A 24,591-nucleotide genomic window follows, 5' to 3' on the forward strand; every position below is an offset into this window, starting at 1 on the left:
GTGTTCACTGGAAGATAAGTGTGCCTAATGGGGAATCATTATACATTCCTGTCTGAATCTACGTCGTCATTTAGCTAATTCAAAGGTGAGAGGATTTTTGTTTCTTAAACCTTGAAGGTTTTTTTTTTTCTTTTGGAACTGCACATTTCTGTCTCTGTGGTTCTGGTTAATTAACCCTCTGGTCCTTACTAAGCATGGGAGCACAGTATCTGTGAGGCTACTGGGAGAGGGTTTAACAGGGAATTTAGTAACAGCTTTCTCCGAAAGTTTTTTCCTCATCGGTGCCTGAGATGCAGGCACCTGGGTAGCTGTCATATGTAGCTTCTCTTGCTACTGAGGCTTGGCAGCATAAGCTGCACGGATTACTCTCCTCTGCTTCCCTCAGCCCTTCACAGCAGGATTCATGGCTCTAAAGCATCTGCTGTGAGGAAGATAACGTCATTGTCATACTAAAGGAGCCTCTTTCCTTGAAGAATCCTTAAGCACTGCCTGTTCTCCAGTGGTTGTTTACATCCCTTGCCTCCAAAATGAGGGGCATGTTGTTTGACTTGGGATTTTTAACCCTAATTAAGAACATGGAGTTGTTTGGGTCAGTCAGCGTAGCAGCGGCTAATGGTACAAGCATGCAGAAGGCGATGACTGTGTGACTAGCAATATCTTGTTGGGACCACACTTGGCTCACCACAGAGCTGTCAGTGGCATTTCCTCCCTATTCTTAGTTCCAGTGCATTACTTGACAAAAGCTTCTGCCCAATCCTCTAATGAGCTTCGGTCCTCTTCCAATTACCTTGATTTCTGATTACTGTGATTGCTTCAGTTCTTCTGGGCTTGACCTAAGTGCTAGAGGCCAGGCCAGCCCCTCTTCCTGCCTCTCCAAAACACTCAGTGCAAGCACTACATTAGCAGAGGAACACTTCTTAAACTGTACGGAGGGAGGTAGCCCTAGGTGCAGCGTCAGGGGAAGGTTTCAAGACCCACTGCATTGCCCTTGCTCATCTAGACTGTTGCTGCTTCCCAGACAGTTAAGAAATTATCAGATTAGAAGAAAAGCACAAGATACAGGCTCGGGGGGGGGGCGGATTTGTGAACTGCTGCCCTGGAGGATGCATTTATGGTCTCAGAAGCAAGGAGAAACTGCAGCTGCAGAGCAAACAACCAGCATGCCCTGTTGTTTCCATTGATGTGTAAATCAGAAACCGCTGCTGCAATGCCACCTTCTGGAGCACTCTGTGAGTATCTCAGGGTAGGTACCCAAATCCTCTAAGGTGAAACCACACTGCACAAAACTGATTGATAAAAGGAGAAGACTTGTGAAGAGCACAGCACCAATTTTTATTTTATTTTTTTTCAGGTCAGCTCTTGCTGACTTAGGAAGATTTATACCCATACTCATCCTAGCTCAACTGAGCTGTAACACAATGTTTAGCTTAGTAAAATAAAACTTGAGACCAACTTAAATGGATCAGCCTTCATCTATGCTAGCAAACTCAGCCTACAAAGCAGGGTGTTTGCACGCAAACTACCTCTTGGAAATGGTCATTGGAAATTGATCTAATTAAGGTCTGATTCAACTAAAAGAGGAATTTTTGCCCTACTTAAAACCTATGGAAAAGCTTATGCCTGGAATGAAGTGTACACTGTTAAAACAAGCAGTGACGATTTAAGATGTACCATCAGCAGTGTCTATAACTGATCTGATTTGGACTCATTAGTAAAGTCTGTAGTACAATAGAAATCAAACTGAGCATCTCCAAGGGAAGAATTCAAACAATTCTGGCTGTAGGCAAAAACACCCTTAATGCCCCTCTGTGGCTGTATGTAATTACCTGCAATACTTCCTGGGCAAACGTGACCTCCTCTGGTGCAGTCTGACACCTTTACCTGTTTATTTGTGCAAGTCAGAACCAAGAACCATAATTAAAGGTGGCCTGGCAGGCACCGAGGAGATGCACAAGCAGCAAGGAATACCTTTGCCTCCATGGCATCCATTTACAGTGCCTGTATTAGTGTGATGCAGCGTGTCTCCAAAACTGTTACTCGAGAAGAATTTTGTGTGACAGTTGAGGCCTGGCTTTTTAGGGGTTCAGAGGTGTTTCTCGGTTAAACAGACGGCACGTAGTTCATTAAAGATCTGAAAGCAGCTGCCCTGAGAGGTCTAAATCAGACCCATTGGACTGAGCTTTCAACAGACCCATCCTCCTACTTGTGCCTCACAGGAACCATCTGCAGTCAGACAGCGCAGCTGATTTCTCTGGGTACCATCAAGGGAACGCCACACAAGTTCAGTGGAAGTGGCTCCCACTGCTTCTACCACCTCAGCTGGAAGAACGAAGGCCCTGGGGTAGACCTCAGGAATAAAATCAAGTATGTAATCTAGTTGAGGATGATTATTTTTTGCATCCTGCTTGACTATTGCCACAATGTACCTTCCTAATCCTACCACAACAGTTCTATCAAGCTGGGCCTCAAGAGCAACTAAACTCTTCATAACAAACTCTCTGGCAGAGGCACAGCTCACGCAGCACCAGCCTCAGCCACGTTACCCTGCATCTTGCCATCACTGGCACCAGTCCTATAAACTTCACAACACTTCCCTGTTTGCCATCTTCAGTGTAATGCACTCCTGGGGGAAGTCCCATTCTTGCACTATTATCCAGAAGCTGATACTGACCCGTGCAGCACTGCAAAGTATCCGGTACAATATGTTCCAACTTATGGTTGCTGTAAATGCCACACGCCTGCACGTATCTGCCTTCAGGAAACGAGCCAGTATCCATCTGCGTAACAGGCAAGAGGATGTGGCAGCTATGCCGGAGGCTGGTTTCAACGTGGTGCCTGGTGCACGTGAAAAGCAGAAATCACTCGTATTATTTGGTCTGCTCAGACTGGGAAAAGAAGATGTCCATGGAACCTAGAGGATGCAGTGCAGGTAAATGTTTTAATTACTTCTTGTTTGGAAGGGCCCAGGCCACTGCACTAAGCACAGTAAGCTCTTCTTTCGGAATGCAGCACAACTGCTGCAATTTCTTCTTTTCTATAGCCAGCATCCTGCTGTTAGTAGCTGTCCTCTTTCTGAATAGGCTTTAATAATCTGGTCATAAATAAAATATACCTTTTCTAATGAATTTAGATAAATACTAATCACAGACCAGATGATCTTATAGCTGAAATATACTGCTCCATCAGTACACTGGTCTATCAGCCCTCCCTTCTGTGTACAGTTTGTAAAGAACAAGCAGCAAAACACTTACAGCTCTCTAGTAAGCAAACAAGAGAACCCAAAATGACAATGTCCCTCAGGGGGACTTGAATTTTCTTACAGAAAAAGCAGAAAAAAACATTTATAGGATGTATGCCCAGTTAAAAATTATACAAATGTATACAATGCTGAACTATGCATGGCATGTCACAGTCAGGAGTCTATAAAAAAGTAGTACCTAGTTAAAGCTTTAGCTTTTCTTCTGTAGCACCTGCTCTTTTATATTCTAACTAAACTGTGATCCTGGCAAACAGCTCTGAATTCTTACCCATAACAAAATGGACTGAAAACTAAACAATCTAATAAATATTTATGTAGCAAGGCATCTATGGCATCCAGAGGAGATGCATGGTCTTGGAATACTTTTATTGTTCATAGTGCCACTTACTACTGAATTTAAATTTTAATATTTAAATTAACCTGTTTCACGACTGTAGGCCCATCTCGTGAGACAGCTATATATTTATTTCTGTTATATAGATCCACAGAATGAAACTTCTTCCCTAGAGGAAAACAATTACATTTATTCAATAAATGCTTCCTAAAAAGTATACAACTCAATCACCAACAAGAGGGAGATCCTGGTTTCTTTTCCACTGCTCCTGTGACCTCACGCCTTGCTGCAGAGCTAACAGTATCATTCAGTCAGCAGGATGCTTCCAAGAGACTGCTGTCCTCCTTCCAGTTATGGCTATCATTATTCTTCATTTGGAATAAACCCTTTTGCTCTGTCCAATTTGTCCAGAACCTCACTATAAAGACCAACCATCTGCAGAAGATAAGCACCATATTTGTCTGAGTCAGCAAGGATGGGTAAAGTATCACACAACTAGATAATTTAAAGAAATGGCAAGGAAGAGGAGTGGGGGAAGAGGTGGGAGACAACAACCAGCTTCTAAATTTTGTATTTTAGATTCATGTAAAAAAATTAAACAATTTTAGATTCATGTGAAGATTTAAACATGGGGCTTTAGTTTAAATCAGCTGCACCTCACAAAGGTGGATTTACTTATACTGATATAGCCAAGTTTTCATCAATTAACAAACCTATTCTTACTGTCTTAACTGATGTACTTAAAATAATACAAAAATTGCAACCAGGCTTGTACATAAGAGAATGAATGGTGGTCACATACCACCAACCAGGCTGTGCTGCATTGCAATCATGAGGAGCACCAGCCAAAAACTATAGCGAGAAGCTTACTTGTGACAGAGTAAGAAAAAGTGTTGCTGCTCTCTGTAGGGGTACTAGCTCTGAAATTTCTCCCTCATAGAAAGTGGCTGAGCATTAATTTCAACTTAAACCCCAATTATAAGTTATTAGATCATACTGGAAACCAAGCTTTAAAGTATTCATGCAACAGATGATTTAAGTAAAATGGTACAGCATCTTGCCTTTAGTGAAAGCAGGCGAGGTACAAGGAATTCCCCACAGCCACAAATAGTCTGAAGTTTATTTCCAGTAAGCCACTTGTGCAATCCTTCCAGTAAGAAGATGCTACATCACTTTTTCTACCCTGTAGAAATCTATTCTAGCCTCACTTTGAAAAAAATCTTTTAGCATCAAGCTCCCTGAAAATATTTGGGTACCATGCTGCTTCTGAAACTCTTTAAAGATCATAGGTAGTGATTTCTACACCCAAATCCATTTCTTCAAATGAAATTTCATTTCCTCCCTTCCACTACTAACTATTCCTAACGAATTCAACCCAGACATTCGCCCCCATTCCTAATACCCGTCTGGTTACACTTACATGGCCTTCGTAGGTTTTCTTCAGAGATCCTAGATGATTGAGGAAACGCATTCCTAATCCACACCATTGCTCTGCTTCCTTATATTTACCAATGGTATACTGAAATATTCCTGTATTCCAGGCTCTTGTCATCAACCAAAGGATCTCCATCTCTGGGTAACCATCCTGGAGTAGCAAATGACAAACAGCAGCTCATCAGAAAATGGACTTTTCTCTTGACTAGCCAAGAGTACATCAGAGTTTAGATTTCGAGTGGGAAAACAGGGTTTTTTTTTCTCCTAAACAAAGGAGAATTCTTTCAGAGCTATTCTGTACTTCACAGTCCATCTGCACTATTGTCAAACAGCTTGTTTCCAACATGGATAAGTCACATTGCAGTTCCTTATTGGTAGGTCAGAAAATACAATTCTGTGGGACTGGGAAAATGCTAGAATGGAAGCTTGTTTTCCTACAGTCCATCTGCAGACAGGCTGGTCTTACTGCTGCAGTACTTAGCAGTTTATCCAAACAGTACTGTAGAGCGGGACCTAGCTGCTCACTGAAGATCAAAAGCAGTTCTTGAAGTGTGCAGAATTTCTTTAGATGCTGTGGCAATGCCTTACCAGTGTGAAAGCAGCCCTTAATAATAACCGCCGAACAGAAGCTGAAGTACCCAACAGGAGCTAAAACCTCATTCAGTTAGGGAAGGCAAGGACAAGCAGGTAGATTGATAGATCCTTCTCATCCTAAGTATGAGGGCCCAGAGTGAATTTCTGAACTGTAGCATCCATTTCTGAATAGGAGGTATAAATCATGAGTGGTATCCCGGTTTTCTAACTGACAATGTTCTGTTGTGCTGCACCAGGGTCCTTCTCTTAGCATGGTACCAATTAGTATCTGCAGCCATAAGCAAGACTGTAAAAGAAGGCCTTCTAGTACAGATGAAATTACGCTGTTATGAGTATCAGTCCACATTAACATGCCATTCACACCCCTCACGATATGAACATGAAGTTCTATACAAGAACATTACCAAATTTATAGATGAGAACATTGATGAAAGGCAGGTATGAATGTGGGCATGTTCTTTTTTGGTAAGCAAGGAACAGCATAACTTTATATTATTTTTATAAAAGAGACATTCAAACCTGACTAAAGAAACAGTCATGCACTGGAATAAAATTATGATCCAGTATTGGTTCCACTAGTCCTGCACAACTGGAATACTCCTTAACTGATTAACTCCTTAGCTATCGATTGTAAGTAGAAATATCTGACTGCCTCATTACAGCCGCCTTTGCTGTACAGCACATTCTTCAGGCCTGAAAGGAATACCAACAATGCTTACAGAAGGAAAGGTTTTCTTCTCCATATACCTGTCGTCATAGAAACAAGGCACTCAAGAACAAATGCGGCTCAATAAGTACTGACAGCACAGGAATCTAGTTCTAGGTCATTTGGAAAAAAAAAAAAAAAAAAAAAAAAAAAACAGTAATACATTAAGTCCCTGAATGCATCTACAAAACATTGAGGGGAAAAAAAAAAAGCAGGATTGGTATCCAAATTTTACCCGGCTTTAAAACAATCCAGAAAAGCAATATGCATTTAGAAAACCACATTCTGCAAAAGAATGTAGAAAGCAAGAGGACGAAAGATAGATGTTCTAGCTCAGAATGTTTATAAAAGAGGCACTGAAAATTTGGCCTTAAGTATCTCTAAAAAAGCCCTAACAAAATCTAGGAAAATTCATAATTCAGTTATAAATATCCAAAAGCCATTTCTTTTGAGGTAATTGCAGTGCATCTTTTACTGAAGTCTTAGCTGCTTCATATATAACACTATACAACATTCAGTCTACTAATTATACTCAATCTGATGGGAAAGTTTTTTTAAATGTGTTTTTTCCCAATTTCCCAATCTTTTGTTTCCTGTTCAACTTACTGTGCTGCTGATCACACTCAGAGCATCTTCAAAGTAGCCCCATACCTCTTGCAGCACACAAGCATCCAAGTCAGTTACTCCAGTTGGCAAAGAAAGATTAATCAAACTATGTAAGCATTTGCTGTTAATCAAAACAGAGTGAAAGAGGAAACATTAAATACCACATGCACAGAACACACAGCTCCATTTTAGCACTAGCCGCACATTAATTTGTGCATCTATGATTGCCATCCTGGCATGTCCACCCCTGTGCTTATTACGTTCACAGTCTTACAGCAGAGACATACATTTTCCTAGCATCAGAACTCATTCATACAGCCTGTGCAAAAAAGGAACCAAGAGCAGTAAATACTTCTTTATTTACGTGAGTATGAAAGTAGAAATTCGTTTCTAAAGTAACTCAGGCTTATCGTGTTTTCATGGGTTGCTATACACAGCAGCAAAGAAAAAGAGAAGACAACTTTCCTAATTTCACCAAGAGCTAAGTCCTCAGTGTCCTCAAAGAATCAGTAACAATACATAGGTTCTAAAAACAAGTCTTTCTTTCGCAGTGCAAAGTAAGAAAGGTAGTATTAATGGTTGCTTTTGCCCAGTGGTTACTGCACAGAACTTGGTAAAATGGAAAAAAAAATCCATTATGAGATACAGCTGAGAAAGAGGAACACACCAGGTTGTTTTTCAGATTCCGCCAGCAACGTCTGTTGCAGAGCTGGGTACCCAGCAGAATAATTCATGTACGTATTATGGCATCACTAACTTATAGCTCTTGGCTTTCTTCTTAGCTTTTAATTTGTCTTAATTTTCTAGTTCAGTACTTCACTAGTTCACTGCTGCAGAACAACGTTTGCAATGAACACTTTTATCACAAGAAACAGCCAGAGATCCTTTCTAGATCTAATTTTCATTCTCTATCCTCAATGCTTTCATTTATTGAAAATATAACAGTTTCAGAAAATATGCCTAGCAAATAGGCTGCAGGTAACGCACCTGTTGGGCAGTCACACTTCAGTGGTATGTTGGTTAGCCAGCGATTAGTGCAACTTTGAAAATAAGCTAAAACCCACTTTTTCCAGTTGCAGGCTTTATATCTCTATCACATTTCCCATCAGAGACTCATGGCAAAGCTATGTGATAACACTAACCTAAATTTCCCAGCATCAATGGCAGTCTGCTTCCTGTGAAGGTTTAGTGCACCCTGCAAAGCTTTCTTACACAGTGCAGGATACCGAGCTGGAGGCTCCATTGCTAGTGCTTAAAAACAAAAGAAAACAGAGAACAAGAAAGAAGGGACTGGAGCCAGACTTTAATCTCATTGGTCACTAAAAAAAAGCAGGGTATAATATAGAGAAGTGCTATTTACAAATTAACTACACTAAGTTGAAACTCCAAATCTAGACAAATACACATCCTAAAACTTCTGTCTTGGGGCATGAATCAACTAGGGCCATTCTTTTATCAGATCTCCTAATACTGCTGAGAACCAAAGTGTATTTGCTTCAGGACAAAAGAACATCATTTTCTGCATGCTGTGCAATACACAATAATTCTGGTCACCTCAAATGAACAGGAAAGAGTAACATAAGCTGTTTTTCATGGCTTGAAGAGCTATGAAAGTACAAATGCAGTCCTTACATGCAATGATCTCTAGCGTCTTGACCTCTATTTGTGGCTGCTCCCATACTGACTCCATAAGGCTATTGAGTGTTGGATCATTAAGTTTGGATTTTGCTTCAAATTCATACAGCAGCAACAAAGTGTCTGTGGGATCTTTAGCAAAATCTCCTACAAGAAAGACAGAATTGCCTGTTTGCAATGATTCATTTTCTTAAAACTATATATATATATGTGCTGTACCACAAAGTACACATTTTGCTTCCAACAGGTAGCAAAATCATTAAGGTACTCATTTAACAGTAGAGCAAGTGGAATATAGGAACAGTCTTGGAGAGGAGCCTTAGACGTCCAAAGCAGAACATTTTCAGCTTCCTCCAGGGCAACAGACTTATCCACACACTGGCTAAGGTCCAGTGAAGAAGTAAAGGAAACACCAGGCTACCATCCCACAAACCTCTGCAATAAAAACTCCAATCCAGTGAAATGTCCCTGTACTGAGGTCATCAACCCCATGGGTTTTGAGCATAGGAATACACAGAATTCAAACGCAAGCTATATAACGAAACTTTAGTTCAGAAACAATAAAGCTTATGCAAGTAACATTTTACAGCAAGTAAATTTATTGACAAAAGCTAAATATTAATGCATCTTACTAGGGAAACTCCACAATGTCCAAAACCTAACACTGAAAAGAAACTGGACTGCAGGCCAGACAAGGACAGCATAAATTTTTCTACCAATTTATTACCAAAAAGGGGAAGCATGCAGCCTCTAAGCTAACAGTCACACAGCATCTCAGCTGTCAGCTGAAAGCACTCCAGACTCCTGTGATTAGTCTGATCTAAAAGGACACAGAATAGTCAAGGAACAGAGGATGGGTTTTGGCACTTCAAAGTACAGCAATAGGTCTTTCTGTAGTTTCTAATGCCTTATATGGGAAGAGTCCAGTAAAATTATTGAAACCATATCTTACTCCCACACAAGAGCAGAGTGGAAGAAAAAAATGATAATCTGACACCAGTCTAGTCTAGAGCAAAAAGATAGAGTTTCTTAACAGTTAAGACAGAAAAGTCAACCAAATTCACCCTGAAAGATCATTCCCCACTGCACAGCACCTATATAATAAAAAGCCTGCAATGACATACAAAAACCCATAGCTGGCATTGTCAATTCTTATATCATATTGCCATATATCTGCTTCAACACTCCTCAGCTAAAACAGTAATTCCACACATGCTATATTTTCAATGAATTCAGTGACTACGTCACGTGTACTGTACACCTGGCAGCTTACCTGTTAATTTCAGAACTTTCCATACCTCCTTGCATGCCTGGAGATGTTGAAGAGCCTGAGTCAAAAACTCCATCTAATTCACAAATTTTAGAATAAATTTTTGTCATAATTTTACAAGCAAAAGGAATATACAATTCACAACTAACAACAGAAGAGAGTTCTCCATATCTAATTACATAATAAATGCAGAACCAGCCTAATTAATACATCATCTACATGAGTTACTGTTTTGTTTTTCTCTCTCTCTTTTGCAAAGACCTCCACATTTCAGGCAAAGACTCTTCACACGGAAAGTTCCATCAGTCCAGAAAGGGCCATACCTGTCCCTATGGGACATAATTTATTTTAGCTCTCAAACATAAAATGGTGTTATTGAGACTGCGAAACTGCTGAATCCCACATAACAAATTCCTTCTTTCCACAGTAAGTAACAAACCCTCAGAAAGGATGTATGAAAAAATAAAAAGGTGAGCTTTCTCATAACCATATAACAACATTGGTAATTATTTTCAGTGATGGCATAATCCTAAAGATGCAGTAATTACCTGCCTGGCAATCCTACGTTTAGCAGCAGACTCTTTACGTAATAAATGAGGGAGACTGAAATTCCTTTAAGAAAAGACACTGTCCTGACCCTTTGCTGATATAAATATGTTCAGATCCACTGAAGTCAACAGAACTACTTTACAGACATCCAGCAGTTTCAATTGCCTGACAAGCATTAGGTGTATTGATTCAAATTAATTATGGAAGGTTACCATGCCTACATTTTAATATCCTGTTCTCAGTAAAACAATGAAGACTTCAAAATCTAAACAAAAAAATACTGCATTGAATGTTCATTTCATGAATACCTACCGAATCAGGTAACAACAGTGCCCTACCTGTTCAGAAGATGTTACTTGCTGTCTCCCCAATTCAAGATCAATCGCAGCTGCCATTAACAGGCATGTCTTCTGAGCAATTAGAACAGCTTTGTCAGAAGGACAAAACTGGGACAACTGAAACCAAAAATAGGAAGAAGTTATGGGAATTCTGACTATATAAAGAAATTTGCTCTTGAACAGATGACTGCCAAGTGTCCTCTACGACTTGTCTAGTAATCAGGCATGAATGGTATATATTTATATTGCAATATTGTTTGTAAAATTACACGAGAAGATTATTTAAATACAAAGAATACAGAAGTGTTGGAGCCCCTTCTCTACAAACACGTACAAAAAGTACATTGTTGGTAGAAATTCTTGTTAGGACTCAAGTATTTCTTTGTGTAACATATTCCTATTAATGATACAGTTCCCAAACATCAGAACCTATTTATTTTAGGAAGTTCTCACTGAAGTCTAAATTTCTTACAATATTTTTACGCAACAGAATGCAAAGTATGAAAATAATGCTTAATATTTTTTTTATTACAAGTCAATTGCCTTCTGATGGAAGCATTCCAGCATTCCATCTTTGGAGCAGACACGCATGTCTCCAACAAGATACTTGATTACATGGATATAATTTCTAACAGGACTAGACAGATGACAATATTCCTCTATCAGAGATATTATAAGCAAGAGTACGTACCTTGAAAGACAGCACAAAAAAATCCCTCATCTTTTCAGGGCAGTCCTTGAACTGTACAGCTAAGTTCCAAGCTAACAAAGACATAAAATGGAGACTAGAATAAAAATCTTCAACATGTTATTGCTTATGCCCATCTAATCTCTAGTAATAAGCAGTACACATTGTGCAACTCAATTTCTTAATCAAAATATCAACACCTCATTTAATAGCAAGAGATATTAGTGATTTGTTAACATAGTTTTTTCATGCTTTCAAATCTTGTTTTAATCATTTTATCACAATAAAGTATCTGTTCTAACATGTACCCTACCCACAAGAGCATGAATTGGAAGGAGCACTTTCTTGTTAATAAACAAGATCAGAATCTGAATAAAAGTGTTGACTAATATTCCCAAGACAAGGAGAAAAAAAAAAAAAAGTTCCATTTTATCCCAGCAGGGTCAGTTAAACATACACTTAAACATACAGCTCTGATTAGTAAATGGTTTAGCCATAGCCACCTAAAGACAACTGAGAATTATGTATGAGAATCCAACCCAATTACATGTTTAGATTCTACAGTGACTTTGCAGATTCTAACTTTCACATTAATTTATTGCCTAGGACATTTTTTTCGCAGTGCGTGAATTGTTTCTTCAGTGCATGAGAATGCTGCCTTGGAAAGAGCACAGCCACCATAGGTCAGTTCCATTCAACTCGTGTTGCTGGATTTGACCTCTACGGCTTCTCTTCCTTCTTTGCTACTTTTAGAGCACTGCTACATTACAGAGGATGTATGCAAAAGCTCATCTTGACAGATGTCTTCTTCTATTGATTTCAACTATTTTCTTCCCTGTATACTCTGGCTGAAGCAAAAATCTAAAACATTTTTTCAATTCATTACCCTACCCTCATATTTTTATTTACAGGCACCAAATACACTAACTTCCTCACCAAAACAGTTTAACAAAGACCAGGAGAGACATACCATCTCTAATATGAGGCATACCAGATAGTTTCCAAAGATAGAAAATGCATCAAAACTTTAACACTAAGGCAGAGACTGCCAAAGGTGACAAGTTCTGTAATACTGCATCTTTAAACACTTCTTTCTTCCTTGAGGTCTGGCTAAGTGAAGGTGGAGGTGATTCAGTTTAGATCTGAAGAATACAACCTACCAACTTTTCTAAACCAGTGGGCTTCAAAGGTCCTTATGTCCCTTGCCAAATTCTCTTCTGTGAAAGGCTCAGCAAGTTTCCTGTGAGCTGCAGAAAATGTGTTGTTCAATATATGTTACGTTTTCTGAGCAGAATAAAAACATTTCCAAGTCTAATAACTACATTACAAACAGCAGTTTCCAAAACTCCCTTGTAATTCCCAATGAAGAGTTATTTTCACAACTTAAATCTAATATGCTTGACTAGAAAAGCTTATGAAAAAGCATCAAAATTTGCCTTAAACAGCATTTAAGGTAAGATAGATAAGGCTGCCAATAGGTATTGCCTCTTCAATTTATTGACACTGAAGCATAAGGCAGAGGAGTTTTACTTATTTTGTATGAAAAGTTGGGTGGGGATTAAATTAATAGCTGTTACTTAAGGCCTTTCTTTACGGAATCTTTTTTTTTCTTCTGTTCATCATTCTCTTCTCTGAGTTGCAGTGAAGAATGACTAGTACAGAAAAAGTTCTACAATTTCATTAATTTTCTTTTCCAAGGTTGGAGGAGGGGGGTAAAAAAGATTTGGTGAAAAAAAAAAACAACTATTTATTTTGATGGAAAAAAAGAAGTACTCTGTGAAACCACTGTACCTCTTACAATGCAAATAAGACAATTCTACTTCAAAGGATGGCACAACTTAAAAGTGGCCATCAATTTTGACAAGCATCTCCTGTCATTCAACAAATTGCTTGCTCCTTGCAGTTTTCTAAACTGTCCAGGACAAAATAAACAAACAAACAAATAAATAATAAGAAATAAAAAAGCACTAACTTAGTTTTAAAAATCTTTCCTTTTAAACAGCTAGAACAGCAAAGACCATTATTGGCATTTAATTAATGCCAACAGAAAGTCATGCTGCTAATTCAGAGTACAAAACCAAACTTCTTCCTTTTGTGGTAGCCCTGCTACTAAAGATACTAACTTTGTTCCTGCCAATGCAGTCAGAGTATGAGACAGTCATCTGAGGCCACAGGGGCTGTGGCTTGTGCCCAAATATCTGTTGCCTGCATGCATGGCCTTACGAAGCACTAAATTCTCCTTCCTACAGCAAAACTGCCTAGAAGAAAGAGCCCTTTGTCTCAGAGAAGCTGCCAAGAAAAGGCTCTATTGGAAACAGTTCTTCCTGCACTACCCTACAAGCTTTCCATAGCAAAAACTTGTAGCACTGAGATCCAACTTGACAGCAGTGCTGAATCTCCAGTGTTAACTTGACCCCTAACTTTCAATGAATTGGGAAGTTGAGAACCTAGACTGAACTAAGGATTCTGAACATTTGGGCAGTATGGACCTAATTATAACATTAAATGTTCAAAAATGGAAAAACTACAGAAAATGTAAACAAAACAAAAACATACCTAAGGTTAAATAAGTCATCATTGACTTGATATCTTTATTTCTAGAATGGAGGAAAAAAACAAGTTTTAGAAAATGTTTGATTAATTTTGTTATAACAGAACACATTATTGATGTTGGAATACAACAGCTTCATAAATATGGATATAATCATTCTTCCTGTGACAAATGTCTCAGGCATTACAAACTTCTAGTATCTGAAGATGCAAAAGGAGTGCTGAAGGCCTGCAAGAAGTTTTATTGATCTACAGTAGTGAAGGTCACTGTGCGAGCGTAGTGGGAGGTTTTCTCAGCTATTAGGTTGCAGTTAGCAGCTGCAGGTTAAACTTCTAATCTCACTGACACTACATTGTTTTCTTGAACATCTGAAAGATAGCTTATCCCACGGTCAAAGTTAAATGAGGCTGCTTAGCTCACATTCTCCATCAAACAATAACTGTCTTAGGCATTAATAAAATTGGAACACAAAAAAAGAAATATCTAAAGGAAACGTTATGCAAGTAGATGTTCTTTGTGACATCATTAGCTTGAGTTGGGAAGTCATCTGTGAACTTTTAACTAGCATAAAAACTAATCTTTTGATTACTCTGTAAGAAAATAAGCTATGTATATACATATATGTATAAGTACACTAATTGTGTAAGATATCCACCATGGAATATAGTTTTGCAAATGTACTCACCTTTTCTCTTCATCTTCTACTACGACCTTTGACAACACAAGACGAACCAAGCATCTGAATATAAGAAAAAACAACAATGAAGAAACAAGATAACTTTTTCCAACAGTGTACTTTGACCTCAGGTTTCAGAAAGGATCCCACTTTCTTCTTTACACCACCCGTCCATGTAACTCACAGAATTCAGTGTCAAACTGCGAATAAGATTGTAGTATTTCCCTCCCTACAGCCTTTTTTTTGTATACCATGTTGTTAAATCACGTAATAGTAAGTAAATAAATATACATTCATAAAAGTTTTAAGCAAAAATTGGAAGGAATAGATCTTTCTCCTAACATTTGTTTTCATAGAAGTGATAGAGTGTTTCAACAAGAAGATAGTACTTCATCAGGGGATACAAATGAACCTGTATTTTCACCAGACATATTGTTGCAATCTCTTCAGAGTTGCTGTTGGTCATCTGTTCAAACACAACGACGTCATAAAATTCAGAGCTATTAATATCAGCTTGGAAAAAGACTTGGAATATTTGCAGCTAAGAGTTCAGGACTGAGGTGCATCTACAGTACCAAAAAGACTGCTAACTAATCATTCATCTACTCTGTTTTCCACTTTCTTCAACAAAACAAATCAAGTTTGAAAGAGAAATCAGAGTTCTCTGTCCTTGTAAATCGCTTGAATCCTCACTTTAGAGCTGCAAATACTTGTCGGCAGTCTCGTGAATGTTCAGATAAATACTCCAAAGCTTTGATAGCCACAACTTGTTGTTCATTCTGAAAAGAAATTAAAACATGTTTTGTATGAACCGCACTAGCAATATGCAATGTCATTTCTAGTTATCAATATTTTGCAATTCAGAATCACTAATTTTCCTGGAAAAAAACAGTTTCTTCATATGTGAAATCAATTTTTACTTTGCTTTAAACAATGCATTTGAAAATGTATAGTAAGACCTGGGTTATACAAGCATGAAATACTCAGAAATGCATGAAATGCATGAAATACATAGAAGTACTGAAAGTAGAAAATATTACAGAGTTTACAGCTGTTCTTATATCAATAAAGCAAAATAAAGACAATGTTATCTGTTCTACCTCTAAAGCAATTTGGGCAGCTAAACTCAGGAGGTTACTGCCTGTATTTTCATCCACCGTCGGTTTGTCTTCACATTGAGATGACTTTTCTGCTAGCTTCCCCATTTCAATAACTGCTTCCACAGCTGAAAAATGCATACAGAAAAATTAGTTTTGGGGGTTTTGTTTGTTTGATTGATTGTTTTTAGTAGAAAAAAATGGAAGATGGAAAGTTCTACTGTTTTAGTAAGGCTTTAGACACAACTTACAAAAGGATATATTTTTATTTTTTTTTAATGTGAAACAAGGCAAGAAAACCTGACAATTCCAGCACTTCTCCACAATTACACATTTCTTCCTAGAGAGGTGCCAAAAAAGCATTCCAAGCTACCAATCTAAGGAAACAAGGATGCCACACAAATGAAACTATCTCACATCCTTAAATTTGTTCTGCTAAATATCTGCTTGTCACAGAAGACTTTCTCTTAATATATTGTCTGGGCATGATTCCAAGCTCCCACATCTTGGCTTATGTTAAGGGTGCTGCTGCTTTTATGCTCCCACTGTGCTGTGGTTACCACTCTGTATTATGTGAACAAATTAGGCTGCCATTAAAAAGATGTATACAGAATAATTAATTGGCACAGGACTCATTGGAAAATAAGCTCTGCATGTTCCTCTGTATTCTAATTAACTATAGACTATATTTCTCAATTTTCATTATTTGAGCTAGGATTCTCATTAAAACATGAAATGGCAGAACTCATTAGAAAGAATAAAAAGTCTATAGAGATCTGTCATTCTGTAGGTCATCTCAGTAATTCATCTATTTTCTCGTAACTTCAAGTTCTGCTTGACCAGAAAAATCAAGAGTGGTAATATTGGTTCAATTAAGGTTCATCTAGCTCAGTAGCATTTTTGCAACTGCATATGCTTTTAAAAGAGTATTAGGAATAGTATAATACAGTGATTCTAATCTCAGGATGCTGCTCTAGCTTCTGTCCACAAGAAGATTACAGAATTCCGAGCCAGAGGCTCCAGCCAAACAGTAACCAGATGTGGCAACATATTACATGCCATGTACTAAAGCATCCCCCTCTGACAGTTTTAAATCTACAGCCTGACAGTTTTAATGATTTTATAGATCCTTCTCCTATCTTCCCTCTATTGTGTCTTTCCCAAAATGAACAGTCCAGGTCTGCTCAGTGTTTTCTAAGACACCTGACACTCCTGGTCTTTGTAGTTGACCCTTTTATCTTTCAAGTTCTACCTTTATCAGTATCATCTTCCATCACTGCAATCTTATAGACACTGAACTGGGTAAAGATGCTGTTTGGATCACACCTCTCTGCTTCTTTAACTGCCTCTTTAGCCTATATGCAGAAAAGATTGTAGGAATTCAGTAATGGCATCTTGTAATCAGTCGTGTAGGTTGCAAGAGAAGAGAGTTAAAAAGAGATGCCAAATTTTAATGGCTACATTAGAGATATTTATACAACTACTGAACAAAATTGGTTTGGCAACAACCTCCCGTGAAAGAAAAGTAAAGTGATCAGAGCATAAGACGGAACCTAGAGCTGACAATGACTAGAATTCCTGCTTCCTCAGAACTAGAGCCACAGAATTAGAAAGCAAGAGGATGCTGAAAAAATCAGCTCCCTTCTGCCACTTTGAATTACAAAGTTTAACATCACCAGAACAGAAGACCTAAACAGGTAAAGCAGGTGCAGTTCTCTGCAGAGGTAAGGACTAACACACTGTTGTGGGAAGTTCTGGTGTCACCTGTCTAACATTTTTCATGCTGAGGTTCATCTGTTTTGAAGAGAGAATGGCCTCTAATCTGAGAAGAAACCCGATATACTGGGGCATGGTCATACAACTTGTGTACTGTTTAGAATGACAGGTGATTAGAAGGGGCTCCCAAAGCAGCTAAGATGAACAACGGATCTCTGCCAGATCATGAAAGACATGCAAAGACATTTCCCTCTCTCAAAGCAAAAGAGGTACAGTAACAGAATTGTAAATTAAGTCCAAATTATATAACTACAAATATAAAAGCAATGCAAATAAATACATAAATAAACATACCTTGTCAACTTCTTTCAGATGAAGATAGCAAGAAGCCATGTTCCTCTGCAACTTAGCCAAATTCTGATCTATTTGCCCAGGTGTGTAGAAGCTGACAGAATAGTTGTACCAGTGAAGAGCTTCAGAATAGTTTTTTGCCTAGGAAATTAAAAAAAAAAAGTGATTAAGTGGTCTGTGTTTTCCTAAAACAAATCATAGGAAATGAAAGATTTAGATAGTAAAGTATATTCTAGTGTAATCTTTCCCCCAGAAGAGCAAACATTGGTCCCACAATGCAGGCATATTCATTAGGAGACTAGATGGGTCATTGGCCTAATCCAGAAAGAACAATTATATAACTAAGTACAATATTATTAAAAAAAAAAAATCCCTCTCTCTTCAAGATACAAAATAAGTGAAAGTCAGAAAGTAAGAGAAAAAGACAAGTTTTTATGCCATTTAGACATGAACTTCTTGATACTAGGCTGAAGAGTGCACTCCCAACTACGGTTCCAATTTGGACAGAGTAACAGAGTAGACTGTGAAAACTATACTAGGGCCAACAAGCCTACAGCTGAAGTGCATTATTCTTTGTATAAGTGAGCCAGCCTATCCCCACTGGTGGAAGAAAAGCAGTAAACTAGGTAAGAGAAAACAAATTCTAGATTCTGGAAGAAAACAGATAGATGAAATCAAGCTATTAAAGAGCTTATGTCCAGTAAACAAAGAGGCTTTGAAATACAACCTTTTTTCACATCAAGCTTTTATATATCTGTCATAAGTCCTGTCTTGTCAAAATTTCACTGAATCTGCAGATACTGCTAGTGAAGGATTATCTGGATAAAGAAGAATCCTGTGTCTACTGGGACCGAAATGTTGTTAAGAGTGACAAACAGCTTTTGTATGTTCCAGGGTGCTATCATTAATATGGACAATCAGTCTAACTGCCACTGTCCAGCATTACATCTCTAGAACCATATAGGGAGGAAGACCGTTCCTCAGGAAGAATATACTTTGAATCACATGTACTCTTTTAAGTCCCTGCACTGTTTCTACAGGTGACTTGAACGAGAACATCCCTGTAAAATTGTCTTTCAAGACAGGAACAGCCTGTGCTATCAGAACTCCTAATCCAAGTAGGATCCAAAAAGGGTCATCAAACAAACAATGGCATCAGTTTACCTTGCACATACTCCCACCTTCCAACCCCACAAACTGAGGAATCTATCACTAATGGAAAAAAAAAAAAAAAACAGGGCTTTGGTGCTAACAATAAGAATGGAGGCAGCAGCTCAGTGACGCAAAATTTGGAAGCAGTCAGTACTGCTGGTAATATGGTCATGAAAAAACATTAAGAGAGTGAGGATACTTGACTTTGCACCTCAGAATCTGGTAATAAAGTGCAGTTTCCTCTTGCAGGATTCCTTGGGTTGAAAAAGGGAGGGTAGTAGGGAAAGCCTCTTTGCACCATAAAAATGGGTAGGAGAAGATGAAGCCAAATAAAGTCATGAAATCTGGCACCATTTGGTGCTCAGACCAGTGCCAAACATCATTGATATGACAGCCTGCAATAAAGACAGACAACGAGAAGGCAGCTGAAACAACATCCTCTGGTCCCTTGATGCCACAAATGAAGACACTATCAGTTCTGTTGGCACAGGCAAAAAATTCACTGCCAGGACATTATTTGGCTGACAGAGGAGCCCACAAGATTTAATCATGGCAAGTAACAAAATATGAATCTTTATACACCTCTCTACACTTGCTGCCTTGAAATTCCAGAGGGGAATATGGTCATCCCAGGTACTACAAAGCAGAACATATTAGAAGAAGCCATAGATACAGGATTCTCATAAGAAAAGTGAATTCAGATTGATTAGAAGCAAAAAAAAAAAAGAAATCAGCAATAAAGGGGAATAATTTATTTTAAAATGAGGAGGAAGCAAGCTGTGTCATTAGCATAGTTTTTGTTGTAGCAAAACAAAATGAACATCTCAATATAAAGAATATTTTAAGTTTTTTTGCACCCTTCCCAGGACAAAGTCAGAATGAAGGGCCCATGTTCCCATGTACAAACTTTGAGATGAGACTACCTGAAGTCTGATACTTTGGTGGGAAAGAGCACGTATTGGGATGAAAATAAAACTAGTTCCAACTGGAATAGGGATCTTAGTAACACCTTACACTCTAACCAAAAATAGACATACCAAAGAGGTCAGGAAAATCAGATCTTCATTTTCACTAATACAAATAACAACAACACTACTTGGTCCCAAACCTCATAATGTTTGGCAGCTGTGTCCCACAAGATGATGTGCAGCTGGTTCAAGGTTTCAGACAACAGCTGTTTTCCAGTATAATGACCTGAAAAGATAACGCAAATCATCACTTTATAAGAACTTTAAGAACTACACTCAGAGAAGTCCTTAAGAGCGATCTGAGAAAGACTGTCCCACAGCCTATAACAAGAAACAGTAACATGGCAATATCTTCGGCCACGACCCAGTGTTCCATATACCGCTTCTGAAAAGAAAAAATGTAGTGAGCAAGGGAATAAATATCATCATGCTTTAATGATGATACCATGGCTTTTGCACCTAGCTAGATGCTACATAAAACACAATCTGATTTCCAGCAGATCTGACAGTCAAAAAATGCCACAGTGCTACAGGTGTAGAAGATCTGAAAAGAACCTCTAATTCAGCTGCTCAAACAAGGATGTGCAACCTGTTTTAATAGTGACAAACAAAAACGCATTGGGCTGGAGGGACAAAGTATTAACGTTACATAGAATTCTTAGTAAATATTTTATGATCCCACATACATCAATCATACAGACTAAACTGAAAAGTAGGAGCTGCTTTAGCATGTGAATTTAACCCTGAGCTTTATCACAACTGTCATTCATTATGGAAGTTGAGAGTTGCTGTGCAAAAGAAACAGAAGAGAAAACAGACAAACGAAAAGAAATATGAGAATATATTTTAAAAATGAAAATTGGAATTCGAGACTAGCCAGCTAAAACCAACTTTCAGCAAATGACAGCAAAAGATGGATACAGACCTATAATAATTTCTTCAACCTTTTGCTTAGCAAGCAGCTCCCTCTTATTCTGCAACAGGAACTCAATGTAGAGCAGGGTTATTTTTCCAAGGTCAGGTGAAGATTCAAATCGTCCAGCAACAGAGTTCAGAAAATCAAACCCAACTGATTCCCTGTTCACACAGATGGAATTTTAAGAAGCTGCACAGAAGAGCTGTTAATTTTCCATTCTGAAGTGTAACAATCACACTATACAGCATGTTTCTCATTAAAATACTACTGGCACACAATCACATTGACAGAGTGAGCCAAGGTATGAATTTACTGCAGTTCATCTATTCCATAGGTACTTCCTATTTGCACATGCTTGTTCTACAGTATTCATAAGACAGCTTACCCCTCACAATGAAATTACTGCAAGATAGAAGTGTAAATGGAGGTAATCATGATGGAGCATTCAAGAGTGTTAAATTTCATGCCTCTATTTTGCAGTTTGTTCAGCTTTATACTGATTTTCACAAGAATGATTCTGCGATTCCAGAATCTTTAATTCTGAATATTCGTTAATATGGAAGAAAAATTTCCTTCAGGTAATTCCAGACCCAGGATAACTACTAAAATTGCATAGGGACAATCTTAATCATTCTTAAGTATTTGCTTGGTATTGCAGATTGCCACTTGACATTATTTCACAGCCTGTTCTGCCACTGTAATAATCTGTATCACCTTGAGAAAGCGAAGACAGGCTGCCCCTCAAAAATGTTTACCTACCTCTGTCAGCTTTTATTTAAAATAAAGTGTCACTGCATAATAGGTGTTCTTTGCTTACAGAAGAATAGCTACAAAGCCCAAATATTGTGTTCGCTCCACTTGATGATGATTTCATACCTTCCATTCTCCAGCAGCAGTTTAGCAGCATTCAAACAAAAGTCTAAAGACAACTCATGGTGCATGAATTCTGCAACAGCTAGACAGAACACAATGACATTGAGATTATCCAATCACCTGACATACTTAACTGCTTGTTGTATGGTCTTATAGCATCTTTAGAAAAAAAAAAAAATATATATATATATATAGTTCTAAAACCAAGGAAGAATAAGATACCTCCATTGTGCTTTGACTTTCCTTTCTCTGTCTCACAGTTAATGTAATACTAAAGAAATGCAACAGACTGACAGCCCTGGAATTCTAGCCTTCTGTCTCTCTAAACGGGAACAGAATAGGCATTAGTAGCACAAATGTTTGCCTCAAGCTGCTTTCCATCAAAATGCTTCATCCTTATCTAGAAGGAACCACTTAAGATGATGACAGAACTCAGGCTGTGTGGTGGCATGGCAGTGCAATGGAAACTACTTAAGTCTAATGGTCTTTAGCATCACCAGTCTTAGACAGACAGGAAAATATTGAATTTACTGGTGCTGATAACTAGATATCAGTTTTGGAACACTCAGATAAAGTTTAAAAATTGCAAAACTGTGCTGGATGGTTTAATAACAAGATTTATACATTCATAGCTTGGATGAGATAAGAGAATGAACACACTAGTAATGTAATGTGGCTATAACAGTGGTTACAGAAAGCAGCTGTGTACAAGAGCACAATGCAAGATTTTAGTCAAATGCCTCAAACCTAGCAGGAACCTTCATTCAAAGGAAACCGAAGTTGCAGCACATAGACACAACACTCTTTTGCCAGCCATCCAACAGAAGAGAGACAGCCACTTATTAATAAGTTGCTTGAAAAATTGACTGGAATCTTCATGCCATTGCTATAAGCAGTAACATGCTACAAGCAGTGTGTGTTTTGACAGGCAACACCGTGGCTTCACAATTCCAATTGTAGAACAGAAACCAGCTATTCCAATGGTAAATTTGGAATAACTGTGTACTTGGAAGCTGGCTGAAATTCACCAGGAGCCATCTGAAGTGGAGTTTCCTTTCCTGTTAGTCTGACAGCAGTCAGAGCATCCAGCTTTCTGCAAGAAATTGCTTATTTCATTGTACATTTATTTCTCAGACTATTTGTTATGTATCTGATACTTTTAAAACATAAAGAGCATTAAGCCCCTCCTCCTTAAGATTTCATTATTTATGTAAATAATATTTTCCTGATACATTACCCTTTTTATACTAAAGTCTCCCCTGAAAACTTTCTTCTCCTCTAGTGCCAACAGAAAAATCAGTTCTGTTCAAATTACAAATTTGATGAAGAAGAGTTAGTTCTTTATAAACCAAGTAAATTCTGGTAAAACAGGCTTACACTGACACATTGATCAGCACTTGATGTCTCTTGGCCAAAATGTGCAACATCACACACAGAACAGCAATGTTTCACAAGCCTTTCTTCTATGCTGAGTGCAATCCATCCTTTCTAAATAACCTCAGGCGTATGACTAAAATCAGCCATCCTCTTACATTGTTGTATTGCTGCTGCCTTCATTCTAACAGGCTTCAGTCTTCTCCTTTCCTTATTTCTGGCAAGTATATTTAAACTCTCGACAAAATAAAATCATCTTTAATTATAATTTCATTATTATATTGTCCTCTGATGCTGACTTCTGCGGCCCACACACCAAACCAGAATTGTTACATTTGACTAATGATGATTCCTCTAAAACACACAAGAAAGGTTTGGCTTTTCTCTTTTTTTTTTTTTTTTTTTTTTTTTCTCTCCAGTGCACTACTGAGGCTGTCTTTTCTTGGATATGGAGTAGTATGACCTTACAGTGAAACATAAACAGAACTGTGATACCTGAGTTGATCTCTTCATCTGATGCTCCACTTTTAAGAAGAATTTTAACTTTCAGAAAAAACCCTGCTGGATGTAAATTCTCCTGCACAATGAAAAACAATCCATTACTTGGACAACTGTCTGTAGAATACAGATTCTGTGAGAGTACAACACATTCATAACACAAAACCACATACACTCCACAGCATTCTTCAAATCCATTTTATTATCAAAATATAAACTATCAAACACTGATGACAAAAACACTCTTACATCTAAAAACGCTTTGTGAAGGTACACACAATAAAAACTGCAAAGGGCTTGGGTGCAATGGTTTATACCACCATTTATCCTGATCTCACCAGCACGTGCATTATCATCTCTCTGAAAGCCCTACCAGCATGTAAAAAACCGACCTTGAACTTTCACTTAAAATAGGATTTTATACTTTGATTTTCTTTTGAATGAAACAAATAACGGAAATTTTAAAACAATCAACCAAAGAGAAACAATGTTTTTAAATGTAAGTTACTCTAAGTAACCTGAAGAAATAGAAGCAAAACATTAATCCAAGCCACTTTCACCAATGATTAACGTGGTCTATATTATTACACTAGTAAATGCTTGAGTTTCAGTTATTGCACATAAATAAAATTGCACATTACTACCTCATTTGCCAAGCTTATAGCCTTCAGTGCCTTGTCAAGATACTGCTTACAATCCCACTCAAAATAGGCTGTAGCTAACAGTCGCAGCACCTTAGCCTGGAAAGAAAAACAAACTAAAAGTTTAAATCCTATCTGCATAGTGGCGGGGGGGAGAAGCACTTGTGACCACACATATCAACAGAAAAGACTTAAAATTTAAGGCCACAAAACCTAAAGCTCTTTGAGTCAAAAGAATGCCTGTCTGAGATCAGACATATAAAGTGGCTGCTCAGCTCCAGAGCCTCAGTAGGAGTGCTGGGTCTGGTCTTCAGCACTGCAACCCGCACAGTACATGAATCAGCTAGAGAGGTCAGAGAACAGAA

At 38.1% G+C, this 24,591-nt stretch overlaps 1 protein-coding gene and 1 long non-coding RNA gene across 6 annotated transcripts in view; one reads left to right on the forward strand and one right to left on the reverse strand.

Moving 5' to 3' along the window:
- The first annotated feature begins 1,239 nt into the window (after positions 1-1,239).
- Positions 1,240-15,337, forward strand: LOC311443890. Its single transcript, XR_014697556.1, has 3 exons — positions 1,240-2,929; positions 12,020-12,096; positions 14,691-15,337. It is a non-coding gene; the product is annotated as an uncharacterized lncRNA (long non-coding RNA).
- TEX11 (testis expressed 11) overlaps positions 3,704-24,591 on the reverse strand; it is a gene marked incomplete at its 5' end in the record, with an annotated part of 31,697 nt that continues 10,809 nt past the window's right edge. For 2 of the 5 annotated variants that reach the window (XM_084534489.1, XM_084534488.1), the window contains 20 exons: positions 3,704-4,028; positions 5,014-5,178; positions 6,934-7,054; positions 8,076-8,184; positions 8,566-8,715; positions 9,842-9,914; positions 10,726-10,842; positions 11,417-11,487; positions 12,574-12,660; positions 13,970-14,010; positions 14,650-14,703; positions 15,334-15,419; positions 15,741-15,865; positions 16,990-17,092; positions 17,808-17,945; positions 20,065-20,150; positions 20,850-21,001; positions 21,717-21,795; positions 23,583-23,664; positions 24,230-24,325. In XM_084534489.1, the coding sequence (XP_084390615.1) occupies positions 3,957-4,028; positions 5,014-5,178; positions 6,934-7,054; positions 8,076-8,184; positions 8,566-8,715; positions 9,842-9,914; positions 10,726-10,842; positions 11,417-11,487; positions 12,574-12,660; positions 13,970-14,010; positions 14,650-14,703; positions 15,334-15,419; positions 15,741-15,865; positions 16,990-17,092; positions 17,808-17,945; positions 20,065-20,150; positions 20,850-21,001; positions 21,717-21,795; positions 23,583-23,664; positions 24,230-24,325 (2,007 nt within the window). In that variant the 3' untranslated portion in view covers positions 3,704-3,956. Of the gene's footprint in view, positions 4,029-5,013; positions 5,179-6,933; positions 7,055-8,075; positions 8,185-8,565; positions 8,716-9,841; positions 9,915-10,725; positions 10,843-11,416; positions 11,488-12,573; positions 12,661-13,969; positions 14,011-14,649; positions 14,704-15,333; positions 15,420-15,740; positions 15,866-16,989; positions 17,093-17,807; positions 17,946-20,064; positions 20,151-20,849; positions 21,002-21,716; positions 21,796-23,582; positions 23,665-24,229; positions 24,326-24,591 lie in introns of those variants that run through there. The other 3 variants (XR_014697554.1, XM_084534490.1, XM_084534491.1) reach the window with 3 other exon arrangements.

The sequence above is a fragment of the Aythya ferina genome (genome assembly GCF_964211825.1).
Source record: "Aythya ferina genome assembly, chromosome: 13".
Classification (NCBI taxonomy): Eukaryota; Metazoa; Chordata; class Aves; order Anseriformes; family Anatidae; genus Aythya; species Aythya ferina.